We start from the raw sequence: 22,117 nt of genomic DNA on the forward strand, positions 1-22,117 counted from the left end.
GTGGCTTGCACAGCCATTGCAGAGAGCGGTTGAGTCGGCCACATTGCTGTGGATCCGGAGTCCCCATGTAGGCCAGGCCAGATAAGAGCAGCAGATTTCCTTCCCTAAAGGGCATGAGTGAACCAGGTGGGTTTTTTTTAAAAATGACAATCGACAATAGTTTCGTGGTCACCATTACTGAGACTAGCTTCCAATTCTAGATTTTTATTAATTGAATTTAAATTCCATCAGCTGCTGTGGTGGGATTTGAACCCATGTCCCCAGGCTAATAGCCAGGGCCTCTGGATTGCTAGTCCAGTCCAGTGACATTACCATTACACCACTGTCTCCCCCTTTAGGGAAGGAAATCTGCCATCCTTACCTGGTCTGGCCAACATGTGACTCCAGACCCACAGCAATGTGTCTGATTCTGAACTGCCCTCTGAAATGGCCGAGCAAATCACTGAGTTAACAAGAAGGCAGCTCACCACCACTTTCAGGCCAATTAGAGAGATGAGCAATCAATGTTGGCCTTACCAGCAAAGCCCCTGAGTGAATAAGGGGGGGGGGGGGGGGGGGGGGGCACTGCAAGTCAGTAGCAGCTGGAGAAAAGGAGGGGAAACAGCAGATTCTTCTGGCTGTGCTATGAAGTTTCCACGAGACAACACTTAGCATAGCCATTGTAAAAAGAATCAGAAAAATGTCACCAAACCTACTCATTACACAACACAAACTAGCCCAGTTAAAAGCTCAGCGACATTTTGGCACTTCCGCAAGGCCAAGTATGTGGTAAACATCTCAGTTAACTGTCTGTGCCTGGTTTTCAGGATTGGAATGAAGGTCTTCCCAGCCAGCTTCCAGTGCCCATGGGTGCTGTGCATTTCACCAGCAATGATTGCTGTGGAACATTTCCAGCTTTAAACAGAGGACTCCAATCTAGGCAGCCAGCAAACTTAAACAGTTTTGAGAGCACAATGATAGAGATATCTCACCTACAGGTTGCTTTGATTGAAGAACACCACCTAGTCACAGAATAGCTCAGATGAATGCAAGGTTTCTTTTAACAGAATCTTGCAAACATGCAGCCTCTACCACCTCAAGAGACCAAGGCCAACAGACACACGGGAACACAATTGCCTCAAGTCACTCATCATCCTGACTTGGAAATATATCGCCGTTCCTTCACTGTCGCTGGGTCAAAATCCTGGAACTCCCTCCCTAACAGCACTGTGGGTGTACCTACACCACATGGACTGCAGCGGTTCAAGAAGGCAGCTCACCACCACCTTCTCAAGGGCAATTAGGAGTGGGCAATAAATGCTGGCCTAGCCAGCAATGCCCACATCCAGTAAATGAATAAAAAATTTAAAGAGAGCCCAGTGAATATGTATTATTTTATAAGTATCTATACAAAGGAATACAAAGTGAGGTTTTAAAATCATTTATTGTTCTACAAAGAACGAACAGAATCAAAAATAGACTTTTTAAAACTTTACACATTTAGTAACAGCTAGAATGTACATTTTATACAGATAATGTTTTAGAGATCACTGGGTTTAAAATATACACATTGGTCACCAGATCTGATTCAGTTTCAAAAGCCCAGACCTTGAAACTACTTTCCCTCTCCCTCAGGGATCCCTCCCTTCAAACCTTCCTCAAGTCAGGAAGGGTAAGGCAACCACAGCCTCACATTACCTGTCACAACCAGCAGGGGGTGCAAGTTAACCAAACAGCCTTGCCACCCAGCCCAATCTCCCAATGTCAAAGTAGAACTCAGTACTTTTGGACATGGTTTATCAGAGCCTCGAGTTTTTATGGTCAGTCGCACAAGAGTTGGGAATTGGGTGTCTGAAATGAATGGTTTCCAAGTGTCAACAGTGATGGAAATAGTTTTATTTTTCTTTTCCCACCTATTTCCTTTATTTTTAAATGTATTTCCATCCATTGTTTTATCTCCACCTTTTAGCCTATTTCGATCCCTTCACCCCACCCCACCCCCATTAGGGCTATCTGTACCTTGCTCGTCCTGCTTTCTACCCTTAATATCACCATTAGCACATTTCTTAGATAATATCACCACCGTCAACACCTCTTTGTCCTTTTGTCTATGACATCTTTTGGTTATCTCCACCTATCACTGGCCCTCTATCCAGCTCTCCTTGTCCCACCCCCCCTTAAACCAGCTTATATTTCACCTCTTTTTTCCTTAGTTCTGTTGAAGAGTCATACGGACTCGAAACATTAACTATGTTCCTCTCCGCAGATGCTGTCAGACCTGCTGAGTTTTTCCAGGTATTTTTGTTTTTGTTTTGGATTTCCAGCATCGGCAGTTTTTTGCTTTTATCTTAGTGAAGGCTTGTAAATCAGTCTGACACAGAGGGAAGCAACTTGACCCAGCCATTGTGACTTAGTGCTAACTCGCCAGTTCCCTCACTAGCAGCCTCTACTTGTTAGCATAAAATGGAGGCTCTGACAAGCACCCACTCAAGAACTGGGTTAATTTCTTAGCCAGCGAGAAGAGTATGGATCTGACCCCAGGACCCAGAAGTGAAAGCTCAGTTCCAATAAACAGTTCCAATACCCAGCGACTCACCTAAGCCAAAATGGCATATGAGCTGCCCAGGACGTATCTAGTTACTGTCTGCTCATCTCCCCCTCAACCACAATAGAAACGAGAACCTGGGGAGGATATTTTAAACTCATCTTCTACTGCGGGGGCCATGTCGACTTTAAGCCATATTGTTAAATCCAGCAAAAACCCATAGTCCTGATGCATAAATAATATACCAATGTACAATCCTGATATTGAGAACATACTTAACCCTTTCTCTGGAGCTTGCTGTTTTGTGTCGAGGGTCCAGTAGCCTATATAGCGGTCACTAGGTTATTCAACCTTAGGAGGGCATTAAAGTCATAACTGACACTGCCCTAACCCAAAATCCAGCAGAGTTCACTTGCAAGGGATCATGAGGGCAAAAGGAGTGGGTAGAGACAGCCTGGCAAATTTTTTCCCTCTTCCTAACCCAGGCATGCAGAGGCCAGCTGTAGCTCCTCAGCACTGATACCTGTACACCCAATGTCCAGCCTTTCTTGACACTGATCCCTTGGGTGGGGATGGTTGGGGGGGGAGGGGGGAAAATGTGTGTGGGTCAGGCTGCTGCTAAACAGAACCACCACCCTCGAGCTTAACACATTACGTGATTGAGATGCAGCTAAACCAATGCATCAATCAGGGTACCCGAGGGGAAAAAAAGGATATTTTAAACCCATTCTCATCGCTAATCTTGAAATTTAAAAATTAGCACTCTTTAAGCATCATTTAAGCTCTTAACATTAAATAGCAAAGAGGCAGAGAACCAATGGTGATTGTTCTGCAACATCCCTGAAATAAAATGTTTTCAGTGTTGAAGGTTTACATAATATGTTATCATAATAGGATTTAAAATCGAACTACATAGCAGTGGCAGTGGCAGGACACAGGTTCCATATACAAGATATATACTTTTCTTTAAACTTACAGCATTTCATTCAAAAGCAAGCTGTTAAAAGTTGAGCAAAGAAAAACCTGTAGCAAGGGATGGAGTATTGCCTGACCACCGTTTCTCCTTTTAACACGTTAAATACAACCACATGGCTTAAACCAGCCATTCAATTCACCGAGTTTATAGTTGCCATTGGCCAGTAAAGCTAGCAGCAGGTCCAGAGTGGATGCCCACCCACCCCCTCCCATTTACAGATACCTGGATCTCAACACTACAGATGCAACAGCAGAAAATGGTTGACAAAGGAAGAGTCTGTCACCTGACACCAGGCCACCATTTAGCTTCCAACACGCTCGCCGATTGGGTGCAAACCCAGCGTTTTACAGCTCTATATACACTTCAGAGGAAGTCTGGCCTCTTTCTCAAGACAGGATGAATGCCCTACCATCTAAACAGCCACAAAGAGGGACTCCTGTCAGAGTGTGATGCAACCAATTGTATGGCAGGGTTCTCAAGTGCTCTCTGTGGGGCACGGTTGCCAGGTCTGGTTAGATGCAAATCTGGAGGCTGCATCACTTGACGTCCTGCCTCAAATCACCCCACTCCCACCATTGGTCCATCGTCTATTATGTTCCTACTCCCACTGGTAAGGGAGCAGACTATTACCCAACTGGATTAATCATGGCCATGAGTGAAACAACCCCCGCCAATTCCAAAATTTGAAATAAAAAAAATACGATTTTGATTTAATGTCCCTGTGATTTTTCTCTCCTAGGTTTTTGCTCTTAGCAGTGTCCTAGAGATTAATCTTCAATTCCTGGAGACTCCAGGGCAATCCTGGAGTGTTGGCAACCCTAGTGCAGAGAATGTCTCACACGCACATGCATAAGAACAAGTCAAAAGGTAATGACTGAACCCGGATTTCACGTTGGCTTAATTTAGACCACAGTTGCAAAACCTTTTTTAAAAAAAGAGGGAAAAAAAATTGATTCAAGTTCTTCCTATTCTGATTAAGACACTTAATTTAGAATCAAATCCCTGACCATCCCAGTACGCACCACACAAACCTTCTGCAAAAAAGATCTTCCCTGTGCACTCACGAGTTAACCTTTTCTATTATAAATGTGAACGTAGTAATTTTAATATGTAACCTGCAGATGTAAATTAATCACACCAAGGCATTTTCCTACCAGTAGTTTATGCAGTGCATAAAACACTTCAAGCACAGCATTAGGCCATTCGGCCCAACTGGCCCATGCCAGTGTTTATGCTCCACACGAGCCTCCTCCCACCCTATCAACACCCCCTCCTAAATAAAAACAGAAAAAGCTGTAAACACTCAGCAGGTCAGGCAGCATCTGTGCAGAGAGAAACAGAGTTAATGTTTCAGGTTGATGGCCTTTCATCAGGCCTGGAAAAAGTTAGAGGTGTGACAGCAAGTAGGGGTGGGAGAGAGGAGAAAGGATGAAAGAAGAACAGGAAGGGTCTGTGATAGGGTGGAAAGCAGGAGAGACTGAGTGACAAATTGGTGCAAGGCAAAAGGAGATGGTAATGGGACAGGTACAGAAACAAAAGATGGGTCTGGGGGAAGTGTAAGTGGGAAAAGCAGAATTATCACCAACATATGTTGTCTGAAAAGAATGGGAGCGGTGGCTATGATCAGAAATTGAATTCAGTGTTGAATCCTGAAGACTGAGTGTCTAGTCACAAGGTATACAGTCCCTACAGGAGGTGGAGGGGGGAAGAAATGTAGTGAAGGTAGCTGAGAGAATCGCTGAACTTATGGTGAGCAATGGTTAATGGTTAATCCCCGAAATGGAGATAGAGTGGTCGAGAAAGGGAAGGAAGAGCTGGAGATAGGTCATGTGAAGGTGAGGGAAAGGTGGAAAGTGGAAGCAAAGTGGTAAAATTTTCCAGTTTGAGCCAAGAGCAGGAAACAGCACTTATGCAGTCATAAATGTACCAGAAAAAGAGGAAGGTGGGTGGTGGGGAGTCCGAGTAGGACTGGAGCACAATGTTCCACAAGTCCAATAAAAAGGCAGGCACAGGACCCATACAGTTTCCCGAAACAATACTGCAAGGCAGACATGAATAGATTTAATGGAGAGATTGTTCAATGTAAGAACAAGTTCAGCCAGGTAGAGGAGAGCACTGGTGGATGGGGACTTGTTAACACTCTGTTCAAGGAAGAAGTGGAGAGCTCTGAGACTGTCCGGTTTGGCAGGGGGAAGAGCGGGAGAAGGGAGGTGTAGATGGACTGGTTATCCATGCTGAAGAGGAGACTGTTAGAATGAGGGAACTGTTCAAGTGACAGAGGGCATTGGAAGAATCACAGATGAAGGTGGGAAGAGACTGGACAAGGGATGAAAAGAGGAGATAGAAAGAAAATCAGTTCCACCAGGCAAGTGTAGGCTGAATTATTGGGTCTACCAGGGCATTCCTGTTTGTGGATGTTGGGGGTAGAAGCGTGTTGTTTGGGGTCGGGTGCTAGGAGGTTGAAGGCTGTGGAGGGAAGATCTCCAGAGGACATATGAGGTCACTGCCAGTCCTGGAAACAATGGCTTGATGTTCAAAGGTGGGGTCATTGTCCAGTGGGAGGTAGTAGAAAGTGTCAGAGTTGATGTCAGGTCTCCACCAGGTTTGACAAATAACAACAGCACTGTCCTTGGCAGCAGGTTTAATAACAAAGTTAGGGTTGGAGCTGAGAAAATGGAGTGCTGCATTTCAGTGGGAGATAGATTAGAACAAGTGAGGGGAGCAGAGAAATTGAGGTGGTCAATGTCCTGCTGGTAGATCCTAATGAAAAGCTCTAGAGAGGGTAAGAGGTACGAGGAGGGGTCCAGGCGAAATCTCAAAAGCTGAAGAATGAGTCTGCTGTGCAGGGGGGCAGTGGGGTGGGAACTCCTGGTCAAGAAGTTGGCAGGAATGTGAAGGAAGAAAAGCCAGTGCTATGGCGAGTTCCCACTTCATTGAGGCAGGGGAGGAAGCGGAGACCTTTGCTGAGGAGTGATCATTTAGTGCCAGAAAGGATCTTGAAAACACGAAAAGTGAGATTGGAAGAAGGGATGGGGTTAGAAGAAAATGAAGGGGAAGAAGGATCAAAAGGGGAATTGGCATTCAAGAGCTGTTGAAGTTTGTGATCCTTGATGACTGAAAAAGAAGGAAAAAACAGTTTTGTGTTAAAGTGTTGGATGAGGTGAAGTATGATATTGGACAAGGACAGCTTTGAGATGGAGTGAGCCAGTGCTGCTGAAGAGAGTATGGGTCGACCACACGCATGTAGCAGCACATAGCATTGAGAATACATCTCAGGATGCGGTGACAGCAGTGATTCAAGGAACAATGAATATGGCTGAAAAGAGAGACGTGCTATTGAAGCTTTTCATCTTGCACTCATCAGGACAGATTTGCAAGAATACAAAATCTCAAAGGGAACAACAATTTATATTGCATGAGAAGAGGGTGCTGACTGATTGACAAGTGGGACTCTGATTGATAGAGGCATTGCCATGGAGAATGCACCAGGGAACAGTTAATTGCCAAGCTGTGAATTTAAGCTTGGCAGTTAACTGTTCCCTGGTACATTCTCCATGGCAATGCCAGAGTCCCACTTATCAACCACTCAGCACCTTCTTCTCATGCAGTATAAATTGTTGTTCCTTTTGAGATTTTGTATTCTTGCAAATCTGTCCTGATGAGTGCAAGATGAAAAGCTTCAATAGCAGGTCTCTCTTTTCAGCCATATCCAAGTTCTGTGCTACCAAGTGACTATTTGAACACTGAAAATCTTGGGGATATCTGAAATAATGGATGGATCAGAAGCGGGAAGGATGGAAATTCAGTTGGGTTCCATGCAAAGTTGGAGCTGGAGACAGTTGCTGAGGAAAAGAGACGTGGCTGTGAGAATGAGTTTTGGTAGGTATCTGATCAAACATGAAAGAAAAGGCAAAAACAGTGAAGGTGAACAAGGTGGACAAGAAAAGCAAAACTTCTCTCTCGAAAAGAAGGATTAAACACTAACAAAAGCAAATCCTTCTATTCCTTTCTCCCTCATGAGTTTATCTAGCATCCTCTTAAAGCCTTCCATACTATGTACCCTAACTACTCCTTGTGATAGCCAGTCCCACATTCTAACCACTCTGTCCTCCTCAATTCCCGATTGGATTTATTTATATTTATAACCCTTAATTTTGGACTCCTCCATAAGTGGAAAAATCTTCTCCACGTCGACCCCATCGAACCCCTTCCTAACTTTAAAGGCCTCCGGAGCCTATTCTTTTCTAGAGAAAAGAGCCCCAGCCTGTTCAGCCTTTCCTGGTTAAGCATAACCTCTCACTTCAGTATCATCCTTGTGAATCTTTCTTGCACCTTCTTCAGTGCCTCTGGATGATTACAATGTGAAGGCCAGAAGTGTACACAATGTTCGAAGTGTGGTCTTGCCAAGGTTCAGTACTAGTTTAACACAGCTTCTCATTCGCCACATTTACTCAGGCAGTTTCCACTGTAATCCACACAATGAAAGGACAGAATAAAAGCAGCAACTGCAATGACATCTTTGTGCCCTGATGTAATTATCCCTTGCTCTCTGACCCCAATTCACTCCGGTCGTGACTATTTGTGCAAGGTCACGGGAGATTGATCAGTATGCCGAAAACAAGTTTTTTTTTTAAAAAGAAAAGCACCATTGGAAAGAAACTCCATCCTGATACTGGATAATGCAAGCATTGTTTTAATCTAAAAGCCAAGTTTAAAACTGATATCTCAAACAGAATTAAAATTGTACAGCTCCTAGTTAGTACGCCAGTAACTTGCTGCCTACGCACAGCAATATCCATTAGCTTGTCAAAAAAAAAAGACTACTTTCCTTTTTTGACGATTAAAGGAGATCTCATTTTGTGCAAGGTTGAGTGTTTTCGGTATTGCACAGGATCAATAATAATCAACTTTCTAAGGCTTCAATTGTGAAAAAGGAGGGGCGGGGGGAGAAGTAAATTGGATTCAAACCAGAGAGGAATGATCTTTAAAATAATACACTAAATAAAACATGCCTTGAAGAGGCGATGCTGAAACTCCCAATGGGTATCAGGACGTTTTAGATACTGACCCACATTGATAGCCGCTGAAAGCTCCACAGCCTGAAAGGCATGGGGGGAGGTTTAAGAAACAGAGGAATAGCGACTGAAAGTATAAATACTAACACACATTCAGATTACTAACATTTTTAAAAGTTGAGTTTCTACTTGCTTATATCATTTGCCTCAATGGGTTCTTTCTGTCCATTCCAGAGGGGAAGAAAAAAAATCTTAGCTGAATCATTCCAAGTCTCACGGATCGTTTGAAATGAAGGAGACTAGGTAAGGTCAGTGCCACAACCAGTTGGATACGTTAGTAAGTTCAATTTCCATTTCAAACCACCACCCCCCCAAACTACCCCACACCTCTAAATCAGCAAAGTTAACAGGTTGTGTAACAACTTGATGTCTTAGAAGGAAAAAAACAACTAAAAGACATGTACAACCTACAATGAGTCTGTTGATTCAGCTCTCTGGCTTGTTTATAGAAAGATCTCAATCTGCCCCAGTGCTTCATCTTTCTGAAGAGGCTTTTTCACCAGTCGTTTAGCTGGAGGGGGTTTGAGGCCCATTATTAGTGCAAAGTACGTAAAGAAAAAAGTGCCAGAGCAAGAAGAAGAAAGCTCGTGCTACAGAGGAGAGGCTCCTGTTCAAGAGCTTCTCGTGTGTTTGTTTCAGAACTGCATTGGTGGTGACCTGGTTCCATACATCCTTTACACAGCTTGGGGAAGGCCCAAACATAGGAAGGGGAGAAAGTAAAATAGCATCATCCTGGCCAGGATGAAGTAAACTGATCACATTGAGCCATAGTCCATCAGTCACAAAAGAGATTTCTGGACACTAAGGGAATTGGGGAATAGGGCAGGAATGTGGAGTTGACGTAGAAGATCAGCCATGATCTTATGGAATGGCAGAGCAGGCTCAAGAAGCCAACTCCTATGATATTCTTATTTCCTCCTTTGAAAGGGCTCATTCCAGTTTTTTTGAGATATAGGTATTGGAAAGGTCATAGCCAAGCTTCTTGAGCATGAATAACATGTCTATTAGAATAGCTCAGTGCTCCAAAGGATTGGTTTCAATGACAGGAGCTCCAGGCCAATTTAACCTCATTCCTCCAAAATTCAGACCCTAGTATCCCCGTTAAGTGCTTACTGTCTATTTGAACAACCAGGCCCTGATATTCATCCAAAAAGAGTAGGAAGATTTATTGCAATTCATTCATACTAATGTAAAGGAGGGGGGAATGAGGGCCATGAATATACCTGGCTGTTCAATTTAAAAGCCATTCAACTTGTCTTTTGGAGTGAGGAGGGGGTTGACTAAGAAGAGTTAGCTGTGCTCTTTTGAAAGTAATGGTCCCTTTAGGAAGAATATTTTTTTTTACAATCACACTCCCCCTCAGACTCCCAAGAGCTGAAGATCTCTTACAGGGCTCGGTATTTGGAAATGATGTTTTTGTACCGTGCCACCTCCTTGCGCAGTTCAACCACCTCCAGCCTCAGGGCAGAGTTTTCCTTCTCCAGGAAGGCTGCTCGCACTGTGATCTGATTCTCCTTCAGTCTCCGGGCATCTCGAGAACGCTTCGCTGCCACGTTGTTCTTCTTACGCCTTGCCCAGTATCGATCGTCCTTAAAAACAAAAGCATATTAATGTTACAGGGTGACACTACATCCAGGCCATTTTTGTAAATTTAAACAAAAAATATTCTCCCTCTGTTAAGAAGCGCCAACTCCCTCTGGTTAACCACCAGCATTTCAACCACGTGTCCACTTGTGCCAAATCCACAAGGCTGTACCAGCAGGTTTTACAGTATATCAGTGGTGCTTCTTTCAGAAGGGACACTTAGGTATAAATAGACACAGACAGAAACTGCGGTTGTTCAGTTAGGATGTATATGCTTTTAATAAGTAACACCGTAAATAAATATAAAAGCGTGTTTAAAAAAAAAACATAAAAGGGCACCTCAGAACACATGCATAATTTCCAGTGGGGAGAGTGGTGGTCGCTGGATAACAAACCAAGAACAAGAACTCTAGCTGATACTTCTTCTCCCTTTACCAACCTCAAGGCACAAGGACAATGGTAGCCTCTCAACTGCTTCTCCAGAGAGCAAAATCCCAGAATCAGTTCCAGGACTGTTTAGAGCTTCTCAATTTTTGATTGCAGCTCATCCCAAGTGTCCCTGTTCTGGGAAGGAAGGAGACTATGGAAAATGCTCTCGATTGTTAGTGGGCAAGGGCCACTAGGAAGCATGTGGAAGGTGTCCAGCTGTTAGAGTTCCTCTCTGGTCATCCAACCTGTAAACACTCACTCCTTAGGCTCACACACAGAAGAATGGCCATCTGTATTGCTGAAAGAAAGAGACATGTCAAAGCTTTTCATCTTGAACTCATCAGGAGTTTGCATCTGATGAGTGCAAGACAAAAAGTTCTGACATGTCTCTTTTTTCAGCAACACTCAAGTTCTGAACTATCAAATAGCCATCTGGGCAAGGTACTGGTAAACTGCCGGTACGTGCACCAAAACTTTGTTAGAGTGTCAGTAGCATTAACAGGTTAGGCAGATTGGGGAAATACAGAGCCAACAGATGGAAAAAGGTGCTATTATCTGCATGTTACAGCAGATTTTGATGCCAAACCCATCTTCAATTTTGAAACTTTTATTCGCTACTGCTCTGCACTCATCCCCCAGCCTCCATGACCCTTACATCAGGGGTGTACATCCAGGCCAAGTGCCCAGTGATCAATGAGGGTGAACTGAAGTGCATGTGTAGTTGCCGAAGACTCGCAAATTAAGCATTCCCTTCCAGTCTCACATTATGACAGTGGTCAGAATGATACAGGATTCAAGTAGGCTGCCCCCAGTTCCGTTTTGAACCAGGTGGTTCAGTTGAGTAGGAGGCTGGGACTTTCAAGAATATATGAGCCCAAAATCTGTTTATGAGTGTACATGTGTAAGAAAAGAAAACTCCCCCACTCCTCACAGTGTCTTTGAGGCATTAGTGACCAAAACCATTAAGGTTTTCAAAGAATTTATCAGAGTAATGATCCTGTCCAATAGATAGAGAGGTGTAGATATATATTATGAGAGCAAGCGAGATCAAGACAGCATGAGGAAGATGGATGGAGACACAAAGATTTGATCACATTGTTCCAAAGTTGCTCATAGTCAAATTATTTTGGAAGTGCAATCTTAGTTCCTGGATTTGTCAACAAAACAACATATGCACATCAAGATCTCACAAGCAGAATGAGATGAACGATGAATCAATCTGGTGTTGGCCGAGCACTGGAATAAATCCCTTTGATTAATGCCCTGGGTCCCTTGAGGCATCCAAACAGGCAGTCGACACCTCATCCGAATGACAACACCTCTGACACTGCAGTACTCAGTCCCTGTGCAAAAGCAATAGCCTAGATTGTGTGCTCAAGTCTCTGGAGTGGAGTCCGTGTGATCAATGCAGGACTTTAGGAAAAGGCCTGGGAAGAGACACTAAATGGATAGCTTTTTCAAGGAGCTGATGGCATGAAGGCATGATGGGCCAAGTGGCCTCCTTCTGTGCTGTGTCATTCTATCACTCAAAAATGGAACAGACTGCACTGCCGATTTCAGAGTTTCCCCCTTCCAATTTTCCCCCCTTCATCTCCTGAAAGTACTGCTTCATAGGTGCTTGCAACACTCCAGTAGCTCACCAGAGGGACCATTCTTCACGCATGCCTTCAAGACATTTAGTATGGGCAGGTTATTAAACTATATTGGCCTTACACTGGGCCTGATCTCATCTGCAACCAATTCCCATAGAATGTTGGGGGGTAGCCGAATAGCAGCAGCAGCTCTCTAGCTCATTATCCTCTTGTTGGCCCAGAGGCACTGAGGTCAACAATAGCATCCATACATTCTTCCCAACTAAGATCAAATAACTCCGCACACCAGCAGTGGTCAAACCTAGAGTCTGCTTGTCTCAGCTACCAACTGAACAAACTTGCTCCGCCATCACAAAGCAGTGTTCTGCTCTGGATCATAGGGCTTAAGGGCCTTTGGCTTCCAGGAATCAACTTGTGAAAAATGAAGTGATGGGTCTGGAACAAGAGCAGCAGAATGCAAGCTCTGCGGAGTTTCATTTTAAAGGTGGGCAGCAGAGAGGTTGGTGGACAGGTACCTTTTTCTCATCTGGAACGTAGACCTTTCTTGCTTTTTTAATCATGGGCTGTGGTTTGAGCTCTTCATCACTGAACCTGTGCTTCCGAGGATTGAAGAGCTCTCCCCCAGGAACGCTGGACAATGCCAGGTCAGAAGGGTCTGGTTCAAAGTTCACCAGAATATCATCCGCCTCCGAGTCAACAGAGTTTGGAGTGGTCCGTTCAGACTTCCTCGCATCCGCTTCTAGAATGTGAGAGAGCACAGGAACAGATCCATTATATAAAACTAAAACACCCTTTAAACCACAAAGCAAAACAGGTGCGTGTTGCGAGAAGGTTATAAATTATTTGGTCCTCTCTCATTTTACATTGGAGTAATCTTAAACAAACACCCAGAAAACAGGGTAGGTAATGAAAAGCAACTCATTACAACACCACCCATGTCTGCTCATGCACATCACGAGGCTTAACTGAAAGAAACACAACTACTTCCTCAGTTAGTGATAAGAGGCTCATAATTTTAAAATGGTTCTGTTTGTTAGCACCCTGCTCAGTTGATTCATATTGATCTCATTTTAATACAATTTTTTGCGATTAGCCACAGCATCAATCCACTATGATGAGGGAAACCAAACCAAATCAGCCAGGGTTTCATTGAAGGAAGCATTGCCCTTAAAGGGGGGGGGAAGGCAAACACAGAAAGCCATTTTTTATTCTGTGGCATCTAAGTGGATGCAATACAGAGACAGATCAGTTTGTGGCTGGCTGGTGGCTTGTGGGGAAGGGGAAGGGCTTTTAAAATACATTTATAAATGTCACCCTCTGTATTGAAGATTTATAGTTATTGATTCAGGGGATAAAACAGTCAACAGCAAAAACAAGATGGATTAGGGTCATTGCTAAAGGTGATGTTATCTGAACATCATAATCTACAGTGAACACTGGGTGACACTCCTCTCATCTTCCACCCCGCCCCTTTCTTTCCTTCCCCTGGTTCCACAAATGCTGACTGGCCCTCAACAAATAGCCACTCCTGATCTGCAAGCTTGGGCGAATTTAATCAAGAGGGCAATGCCGGGCAGGGGTGTGTGTGTGTGTGTGTGTGTGGAGGGGGAGGTGGTGGCATTGTGATATTGTCACTGGACTAGTAATCCAAATCTGGGGGCCTGGGTTCGAATCCCGCCACAGTGATGACTACGAAATCATTGTCATAAAAACCCATCTGGTTCACTAATGCCTTTTAGGGAAGGAAATCTGCCATCCTTACCGTGTCTGGCCTGCATGTCTCTCGACCCACAGCAAGAGCTGTGAAGAAGAGCCATACAGATTCGAAACGTTAACTCTGTTTTTCTTTCCATAGAGCATCTGGCAGCATGCCGGTCTAGCTGAGTTTTTCCAGCATTTTCTTTTTTTTATTTCAGATTTCCAGCATCACAGTATTTTGCTATTATCTTAGTAAGGAGGTCATGTTGAATTTGTACAAGACACTAGTTAGGCCTTATCTGGAGTACTGCGTCCAGTTCTGGGCCCCATACTTGAGGAAGGGTGTGAAGGCATTGGGGAGAGTCCAGAGGATTTTCAAAACAATGACTCCAGGGATGAAGAACTGTAGCTGTGAGGATAGATTGGAGAGATGGGACTGTTTTCCTTGGAGAAAAGGCGGCTGAAAGTAAACTTCATAGAGGTATTCAAGATCGTGAGGGGTATGGGCAGGGTAAATAGTGAGAAATTGTTCACTTTCAAAAGACCATCAAGAAGTAGAGGGCACAGATTCAAAATAATTGGCAAAAGGAGTAAAAGTGATGTGAGGAAAATTTTTTCACCCAGAGGGTGGTTGGAGTCTGGAACAAACTTCCTGAAAGGGTGGTGGAGGCAGGTTCGATTGAGGTATTCAAAAGGGAATTGGATTGCTACCTGAAAAGAGAGAATGTGCAGGGTTACTGGGACAAGGCAGGGGAGCGGGACTCAGTAGAATGGTCCTTCAGAGAGCCAGTGTAAACTCAATGGGCCACATGGCCTCCTTCTGTACTGCAAAGATTTTATAATTCAGACCCAAGCCTGGAGATACATCACCGAGACTAAGCTATGAAAAAGGAAAATATCAAAAGGGTCCCGTTCAGTCAGGACCCACCATCACTGTCCATTTCAGAATATGTCACGCTTCTAGAAACAGGAGATGGCAGAGTAGGAGACAATGCCTTCTCTTCCAGCTCCACCACTGGCAAGAGGCCATCTTGCAGTTCTTCATGTAGCTCGAACTGGCTCGAGCTATCTGGAATGCCATTTTCCAACAGGAATTCATCCAGATCCATGTATTCGAGGTGGAAGGTCTCGCCATCATAGGGAATAGTCTTATCCCAGATGGTTGGCATGAGGGAGGCAGATGCTGCTGTGGTGCTGCTGGCTGCTTCATCCACATTCTTCTCTTTGTCCTCGTCCTTTCCTAAAGAATAAATTTAAAACAGGTTTTCTTTTCACATTGTTAACAGACACACAATGTTTCACTCTTGCAAGAAAAGTGTAACTATTGTAAAGTCTAATTTTCTGTTAGTAAAAAACATTTAGATCAAATAATTAACATTTGCAATTTACTTGTCCATTTTGATCTCTATTCCTGCAACACCAAGGGCCCTGTAGCACCTTGTCCAGTAACAGGTCTTGGCAGTGTCTGGAGGCTATTTGACCACATGAAGCATCACTGTCACATCCAATCCTATCCTCAAGTGTTGCCTTAGGCACATGCACAAACCCATCTCTCATGCCTCCCCAGCTAGCAGCAATCCATTCTTTAACAACAGTTTAGTCCATCTACTGTAGTATTCCCAAAATGCTGCCATGGCTAATATCAGTGCAATTCCAGCTTTTTGCCAATCTGTATACGGCACAGTACCTCAGACCACCAGGGCAGCTGCAGCTAATTTCATCAGCTCCCAACCTCCCCACATTTTCTCATTACAGTATATACACTGACGCCAATGAGTTGGAGGTGGTTATTATGGTCTCCAGACGTAACTGATGCCGGAATTACTCAACCATCTCCATTCTGGCCATTCACAACCTGAAACCCTCTTGAAATGCAAAAAACTGCGGATGCTGGAAATCCATAACAAAAACAAAAATACCTGGAAAAACTCAGCAGGTCTGACAGCATTCCTCTCCGCAGGTGCTGTCAGACCTGCTGAGTTTTTCCAGGTATTTTTGTTTTTGTTATACAGGTCTGACTGTTTGTTATGGAGCCACACGGAAATTTTAAAAATTCTTATAGGGCTTGACAGGCTTGATGCTGGGAGGATGCTTCTCCTGGCAGGGTGGGTGGTGCAGGTCTAGAACTAGATATCAATATAAGTGGGTTGGCCATTTAGGAGCAAGAGATATCCTCACTTGTAGGGTTCTGAACCTTTGAAATTCTCTACCCCATAGAGCTGTGGATGCTCAGTCAGTCATTGTGTATATTCAAAGTCAGGGTCCAGCAGATACCAAGGGAATTAAGGGATATGAGGATAGGGTGGGTAGTAGATCAGTCACAACTTATTGAATGGCAAAGCAGTCTTGAAGGGCTGAATGGCCTGTTCCTATCTCACGTGTGCTAATTAACTAAATATAGACTCAAGAAGAGGTCAGTATTGAATAGTTCAGTGGGAATGGGGGTAGAGGCTGCAAATTGCTGGAGTACTTCAGTTTTGTGGTAGAGAAGCATTTTAACAAAGGCCGACACCCCTTTTTTATTAAGGATAGGTCAAGTAGAAGAATTTGAAAAGACAAAATAAAATTCAGTTGGTGAGGAGGAAATATGCTCCAAATTAAAAAATGAAGTTACTGCCTCTGTGATGTTTTTTCCTATGCAGCTGCCCCTTTCCATTTAGCCGAATACCTCAAAGTACAAACAGATGTTGAGTGTTTAGAAGAAAATATCCTAATTTATACATAGCGGCTTGATGTTCTCTCGACCACCAATACTTCCCCTCCCCCTCTCAGTCGCAAGCTCTGAGGAGAGAAACCGTTCCCAAAGCATGGCTTTCCTGCAGTACTTTGTCTAACTGGCCATTCTGCCCGTGCAGACCTCGGCACCGAGAGTTAGCAAGCTATTTGGCAATGGAGGGCATCGACTAAATAGCAAGAGTCACTGAATAGTGACCAGCAGCATGAACCCTGGTGGATTGGCCAGATAGGAATGGATCAAGGTGCGAGGAACACAGGAATGTTTCCAGGGGATCACAACAGGACAAAACAACAATACTGGCTCACAACAGGCACAAGCATGTATTTGAAAATCTTGCTTTTGAAATACAGAATGAGCAGAGCATGGCCCTGCTCTTTGAGGAAGACTAGCTTATGTGACCTACCCAGTTTGAGATTATGGGAAACTCAGAAATGGCTGTCCCCCAACCTCTCTCTGCCTCCACAGTTCTTCCAACATGTGGGGAAACATGGTGAGGTGCTACTCCAACTGAAATGCATTTAAAATGTATTGGGGATTTTGTAGTACATTTAATATTTTAAAATCCCATAGTACACACATTGAACAATACCGGCAATTACCCAGGAGCGTAGAGACAGTACAACAACTACGTGCATTTATATCGTGTATTTAAAGTAATAAATCATCCCAAGGTGCTTCACAAAAACGTCATCAATTTGATACTGTGCCCACATATTAGGTGAGGTGACCAAAAAACTTGATCGAAGAGGTAGATTTTAAGGAGCATCTTAAAAGGAGGAAAGAGAGACAGGCGGAGAGGGTTAGGGAGGAGGTTCCAGAGCCTAGGACCTCAGCAGCTGAAGGCATGGCCGCCAATGGTGGACCTATGGATTTCGGGGAGGCTACCTGGGTAGCAGTGATCATATGATGATTGAATTTTACATTCAGTTCGAGGAAGAGAAGAGTGGGTCCAAAACATGTATTTTAAACTTAAATAAGGGCAATTATGTGGGAATGAAAGCAGAGCTAGCTAAAGTGAACTGGCAAATGAGGTTAAGGGATAGGCCAATAGAGATGCAGTGGCAGACATATCAAAGGCTTATTTCAGAATACACAGAATAGATACATTCCAATGAGAAAGAAAAATTTCAAAGGGAGGGCCCACCATCCATGGTTAACTAAAAGTTAAAGACAGTATCAAACTTAAAGTAAAAGCTATAAATACACAAAGACTGGTGGCAGGTCAAAAGACTGGGCAGAATATGAGGTACAGTAAAGAATGACAAAGATTAATAAGGAGGGAAAAGTTAGAATACGAGAGAAAGCTAGCTAGAAATGTAAGGACAGATAGTAAGAATTTCTATAGATACTTCAATAAGAAAAGTTAACAGTGAGCTGGTCCTATAAAAAGTAAGTCTGGGGAGTTAACAATGGAAAATAAAGAGATAGCAGTTGAATTGAACAGGTATTTTGCATCGATCTTCACTACAGAAGATACAAGTAACATCCCAGAAATAGCTGTAAGTCAGGAATTGGAAGGGAGGGAGGAACTCAGAAAAATTACAGTCACCAGGGAAGTGGTACTTAGCAAATAGTTGGACTCGCGGGCTGACAAATCCCCAGGTCCTGATGGACTTCATCCTAGGGTCTAAAAGAAATGGCTAATAAAATTGTGTTTAACCAATTTATTGGAGTTCTTTGAAGGAGTTGCATGTGCTGTGGATAAAGGGGAACCGGTGGATATATTGTACTTAGGTTTCCAGAAAGCATTTGATAAGGTGCCACATCAAAGGTTATTGTGGAAAATAAAAACTCATGGTGTAGGGGGTAACATATTGACATGGATAGAAGATTGGCTAGCTAACAGGAAACAGAGGGTAGCAATAAATGGGCCTTTTTCTGGTTGGTGGAATGTAACGAGTGGCGTGCCACAAGGATCAGTGCTGGGACCTCAACTTTTTTACAATTTATATAAATGACTTGGCTGAAGAGACAGAAGGTACGGTTGCTAAATTTGCGAATGATACAAAGATAGGTAGGAAAGTAAGTTGTGAAGAGGACATAATGAGGCTACAAGGGGACATAGCTAGGTTAACCGGGTGGGCAAAGGTCTGGCAAATGGATTATAATGTGGGAAAATGTGAAACTGTCCATTGTGGCAGGAAGAATAAAAAAGAAGCACATTATCTAAATGGTGAGAGATTGCAGAGCTGAGATGCAGTGGGACTTGCATGTTCTAGTGCATGAATCGCAGAAGGCTAATATGTAGGCACAGTAAATAATTAGGAAAGCTAATAGAATGTTATCATTTATTATGAGGGGAATTGAATATAAAAGTAGGGAGGTTATGCTTCAGTTGTACAGGACACTGGTGAGACCACATCTGGAATATTGTGTACAATATTGGTTTCCTTATTTAAGGAAGGATGTAAGTACATTAGAAGCAGTTCAGAGAAGCTTTACTAAACCAATACCAGGAACGGGCAGGTTATCTTATGAGTAAAGATTGGACAGGTTAGGCTTGTATCTGCTGGAGTTTAGTAGAGTAAGAGGTGACTTGATTGAAACGTATAAGATCCTGAGGGGTCTTGACAGGGTCGATGTGGAGAGGAGGTTTCCTCTTGTGGGAGAATCTAGAACTAGGGGTTACTGTTTAAAAATAAGGGGTTGCCCTTTTAAGACAGAGACGAGGCAAAATTTTTTCTCTGAGATTGGTGAGTCTTTGGAACTCCCTTCCTCAAAAAGTAGTGGGAGCAGAGTCTTTGAATATTTTCAAGGCAGATGTAGATAGATTTTTGATAAACAAGTGGGTGAAGGTTATCGGGGGTAGGCAGGAGGTTACAAACAGATCAACCATGATCTTATTGAACGGTGGAGCAGGCTCAAAGGGCCGAGTGGCCTACTCCTGCTCCTAATTCATATGTTCGTATGTAATATCCTAACCCAGTCAGACTAAGCCACAGAGTAAGAAATCTTTCAGTGTCACATTGACGCTGATTAAACAGTTACTGTACTTTCCCTTTGCCCCCTGCCCAGTTTTCACCCCTTCTTTCCTAAAGCCATTTAATCCTTCACTGGGGTAGTTTCACAGGCAGCAATGAATGCCCAAATTCACCTAATTAGCCATTATTGATATGTACTTCAATGGTGGACAGCTGGAAGCTACCTGAAAATTCAAAGCTAAATTCAACATAGTCCTCAACAAGATCTTTACAGATCGGGAAGGAGCAGGGACAATACAAGTATTTTATTTACTGGCAGATTATCATTCTCCTCTCCTTTTCAATTCTTCCATTCTGCCCATGCAGGACTATACAGCGAAAGTTAGCAAGCTATTTGGCTACGGAGGACATCAACTAAAAAGCAAGAACAGTGATCAAGAGCATGAACCCTGGTGGATTCCACACCTACACCATTGGCCAGATAGGAACAGATCAAGGTGCAAGTAACCCAGGAATGTCCCCAGGGCATCACAACAGGCCAAGACAACAATATTGGCTCATAAGCATGCATTTGAAATCCTTGATTTTGAGTGGAGCATGGTCCTGCTCTCTGAGGAAGACTAGCTCATGTGACCCACCCAGTTTGAGGTCAAGGGAACCTCAGAAGCAGCTGCTCAGGATTGTCTGCAGCCTTGTCTTGTCCCTCAACCTCTTGATTTTTCCTAGGCCACAGTAGGAATAGATTAGATGTTGGGGTAGTTCTTCTGATCCCAAAGGGTTGAGAGCCTCTGGAATGTGTTGTCAGTTGCTGGCTCTGCCTTCAAGAGAGAGCTGGGCTGATTCCTGACTGGGGCCGAGATCACATCACATAGAAGGTAAGATTACGTAGGTAACACTTGACCCATGTGGTCCCAGAGGCTGGTTTCGATCACCTGAGGGGGGTGGAGAGCAATTGTCCACACTATTTTTTCCCTTCTAGCCTGGGGTTGATTTTTGCCTCTCCCAGGAGATTACATGGCTGTGGGGTGCTGTGGGAGTCTTCAGTGACAATGATCCAGCCATCGTGAGGTGTGTGGCAGGTCTGATAGACCAGCTGCTACTCCCCTTGCCACCAATTCTGTACATTTGTGTAAGGAGCTGCTGCCTCTCCCCAATCAGAAACAAAGCAGTTCACAGAATTATTATAGCACAGGAAGCCATTCAGCCCATCACATCTGTGCTGGCTCTCTGAATGAGCAATGCACTTTGCACCATTCCCCCACTTTCTCTCCATAACCCTGCACATTCTTCCTTTTCAGATAATAATCCAATTCCCTTTGAATGCCTCAATTGAAGCTGCCTCCACGTTCTTGGGCAGTGCATTCCAGATCTTAACCACTCACCGCGTGAAAAAGTTTCTCCTCACGTCTCCATTGCTTCTTTTGCCAATTACCTCCAAATTATTCTCTCTTGTTCTCAATCCTTCCACCAACAGGAACAGTTTCTCCTCATCTACTCTGTTCAGGCCCCTCATGATTTTAAGCACCTCTATTAAATCTCCTCTCAACCATCTATCTCTTCTATAAGAGAAACAGTCCCAACCTCTCCAATCTATTTACATTACTGAAGTGAAGTGTTATGAGTTATGTGTGTCCAAATCTGCTTAATGTCTTAGTGGAGACCAAGAACTGAAGCTGCTAATTGTGCTCAGACTTAGCATTTCTCCTCACTGCCACATGGCCTCATGGTGAAAGGCACAATCTGTGGGTGGGACAGAGACTTCTAGACAATCCTGTCTCGGGAGCAGGCTGTTCAGGGGCTTCTGAAATATAAACCCGAGATTCTTACAAGTAATTTATTTTTTCCTCTACTTACCCTGGTAGCTTGTTCTGCGGCTTCTCCCCATTCCAGCACCTCCCACCCCCTACCCTGCCACGAACTTTCACCAAAGCAAAGTTCACAAAAGAAACTGGAGCTACAATCCCATCCTATCCCAATCTCTGCCTTTGACTTGGCAAAAAGATGGTAATGCTGAAGACAACACTTGCTGCCAGCTCTTTGTCTACCTTGAATGGCTAGGGGTAAATTGATCCAACAGCAACCTGTAGCAAAAGGTAAATAAGATGAGCTGCACTGCTCGTGAACGAACAGTGAAACTTAAAACCCCAAACAGTCGACCAGTCAAACCACTGACTGCTGTTTCTGTTTCTCGTGGTCTTCATAGCAACTGCCGCTAGAGTATAACATAAGAGATAGGGGCAAGAGTTGGCCATTTGTAGTCTGTCCCACAACCCAATGTCATCGCTGACCTTCTACCTCAAACCCAGCTTTCCGTACTATTCCCAAATCCCTCAATTCCCTTAGTAACCAAAATTCCATCGATCCTTATCTAGAATATACTCAATGACTGAGCATTGACAGCTCGCCAGGGTGGAGAATTTCCAAAGATTTCAAATGAAGAAGTTTCTCCTCATCTCAGTTAAATGGCTGATCCCTTATTCTGAGATTATATTCCACAACAGAAGTGCCTCCTCTCCTATGTTGAGGGCATTGGCTTTAGCTCCACAGCTGCTGATCAACCTTGACTATCTCACTTTTTTGG

At 43.8% G+C, this 22,117-nt stretch overlaps 1 protein-coding gene across 1 annotated transcript in view; it reads right to left on the reverse strand.

The window, feature by feature from the left end:
- Positions 1-1,406: 1,406 nt before the first annotated feature.
- Positions 1,407-22,117, reverse strand: part of LOC144669560 (thyrotroph embryonic factor-like) — a 32,995-nt gene continuing 12,284 nt past the window's right edge. The window contains exons 2-4 of the mRNA XM_078532048.1: positions 14,807-15,118; positions 12,696-12,919; positions 1,407-10,164 (exon numbers count right to left, since the gene is read on the reverse strand). Coding sequence (XP_078388174.1) covers positions 9,961-10,164; positions 12,696-12,919; positions 14,807-15,118 — 740 coding nt within the window. The 3' untranslated portion in view covers positions 1,407-9,960. The remainder of the gene's footprint in view (positions 10,165-12,695; positions 12,920-14,806; positions 15,119-22,117) is intronic.

The sequence above is a fragment of the Cetorhinus maximus genome, chromosome 29 (genome assembly GCF_964194155.1).
Source record: "Cetorhinus maximus chromosome 29, sCetMax3.hap1.1, whole genome shotgun sequence".
Classification (NCBI taxonomy): domain Eukaryota; kingdom Metazoa; phylum Chordata; class Chondrichthyes; order Lamniformes; family Cetorhinidae; genus Cetorhinus; species Cetorhinus maximus.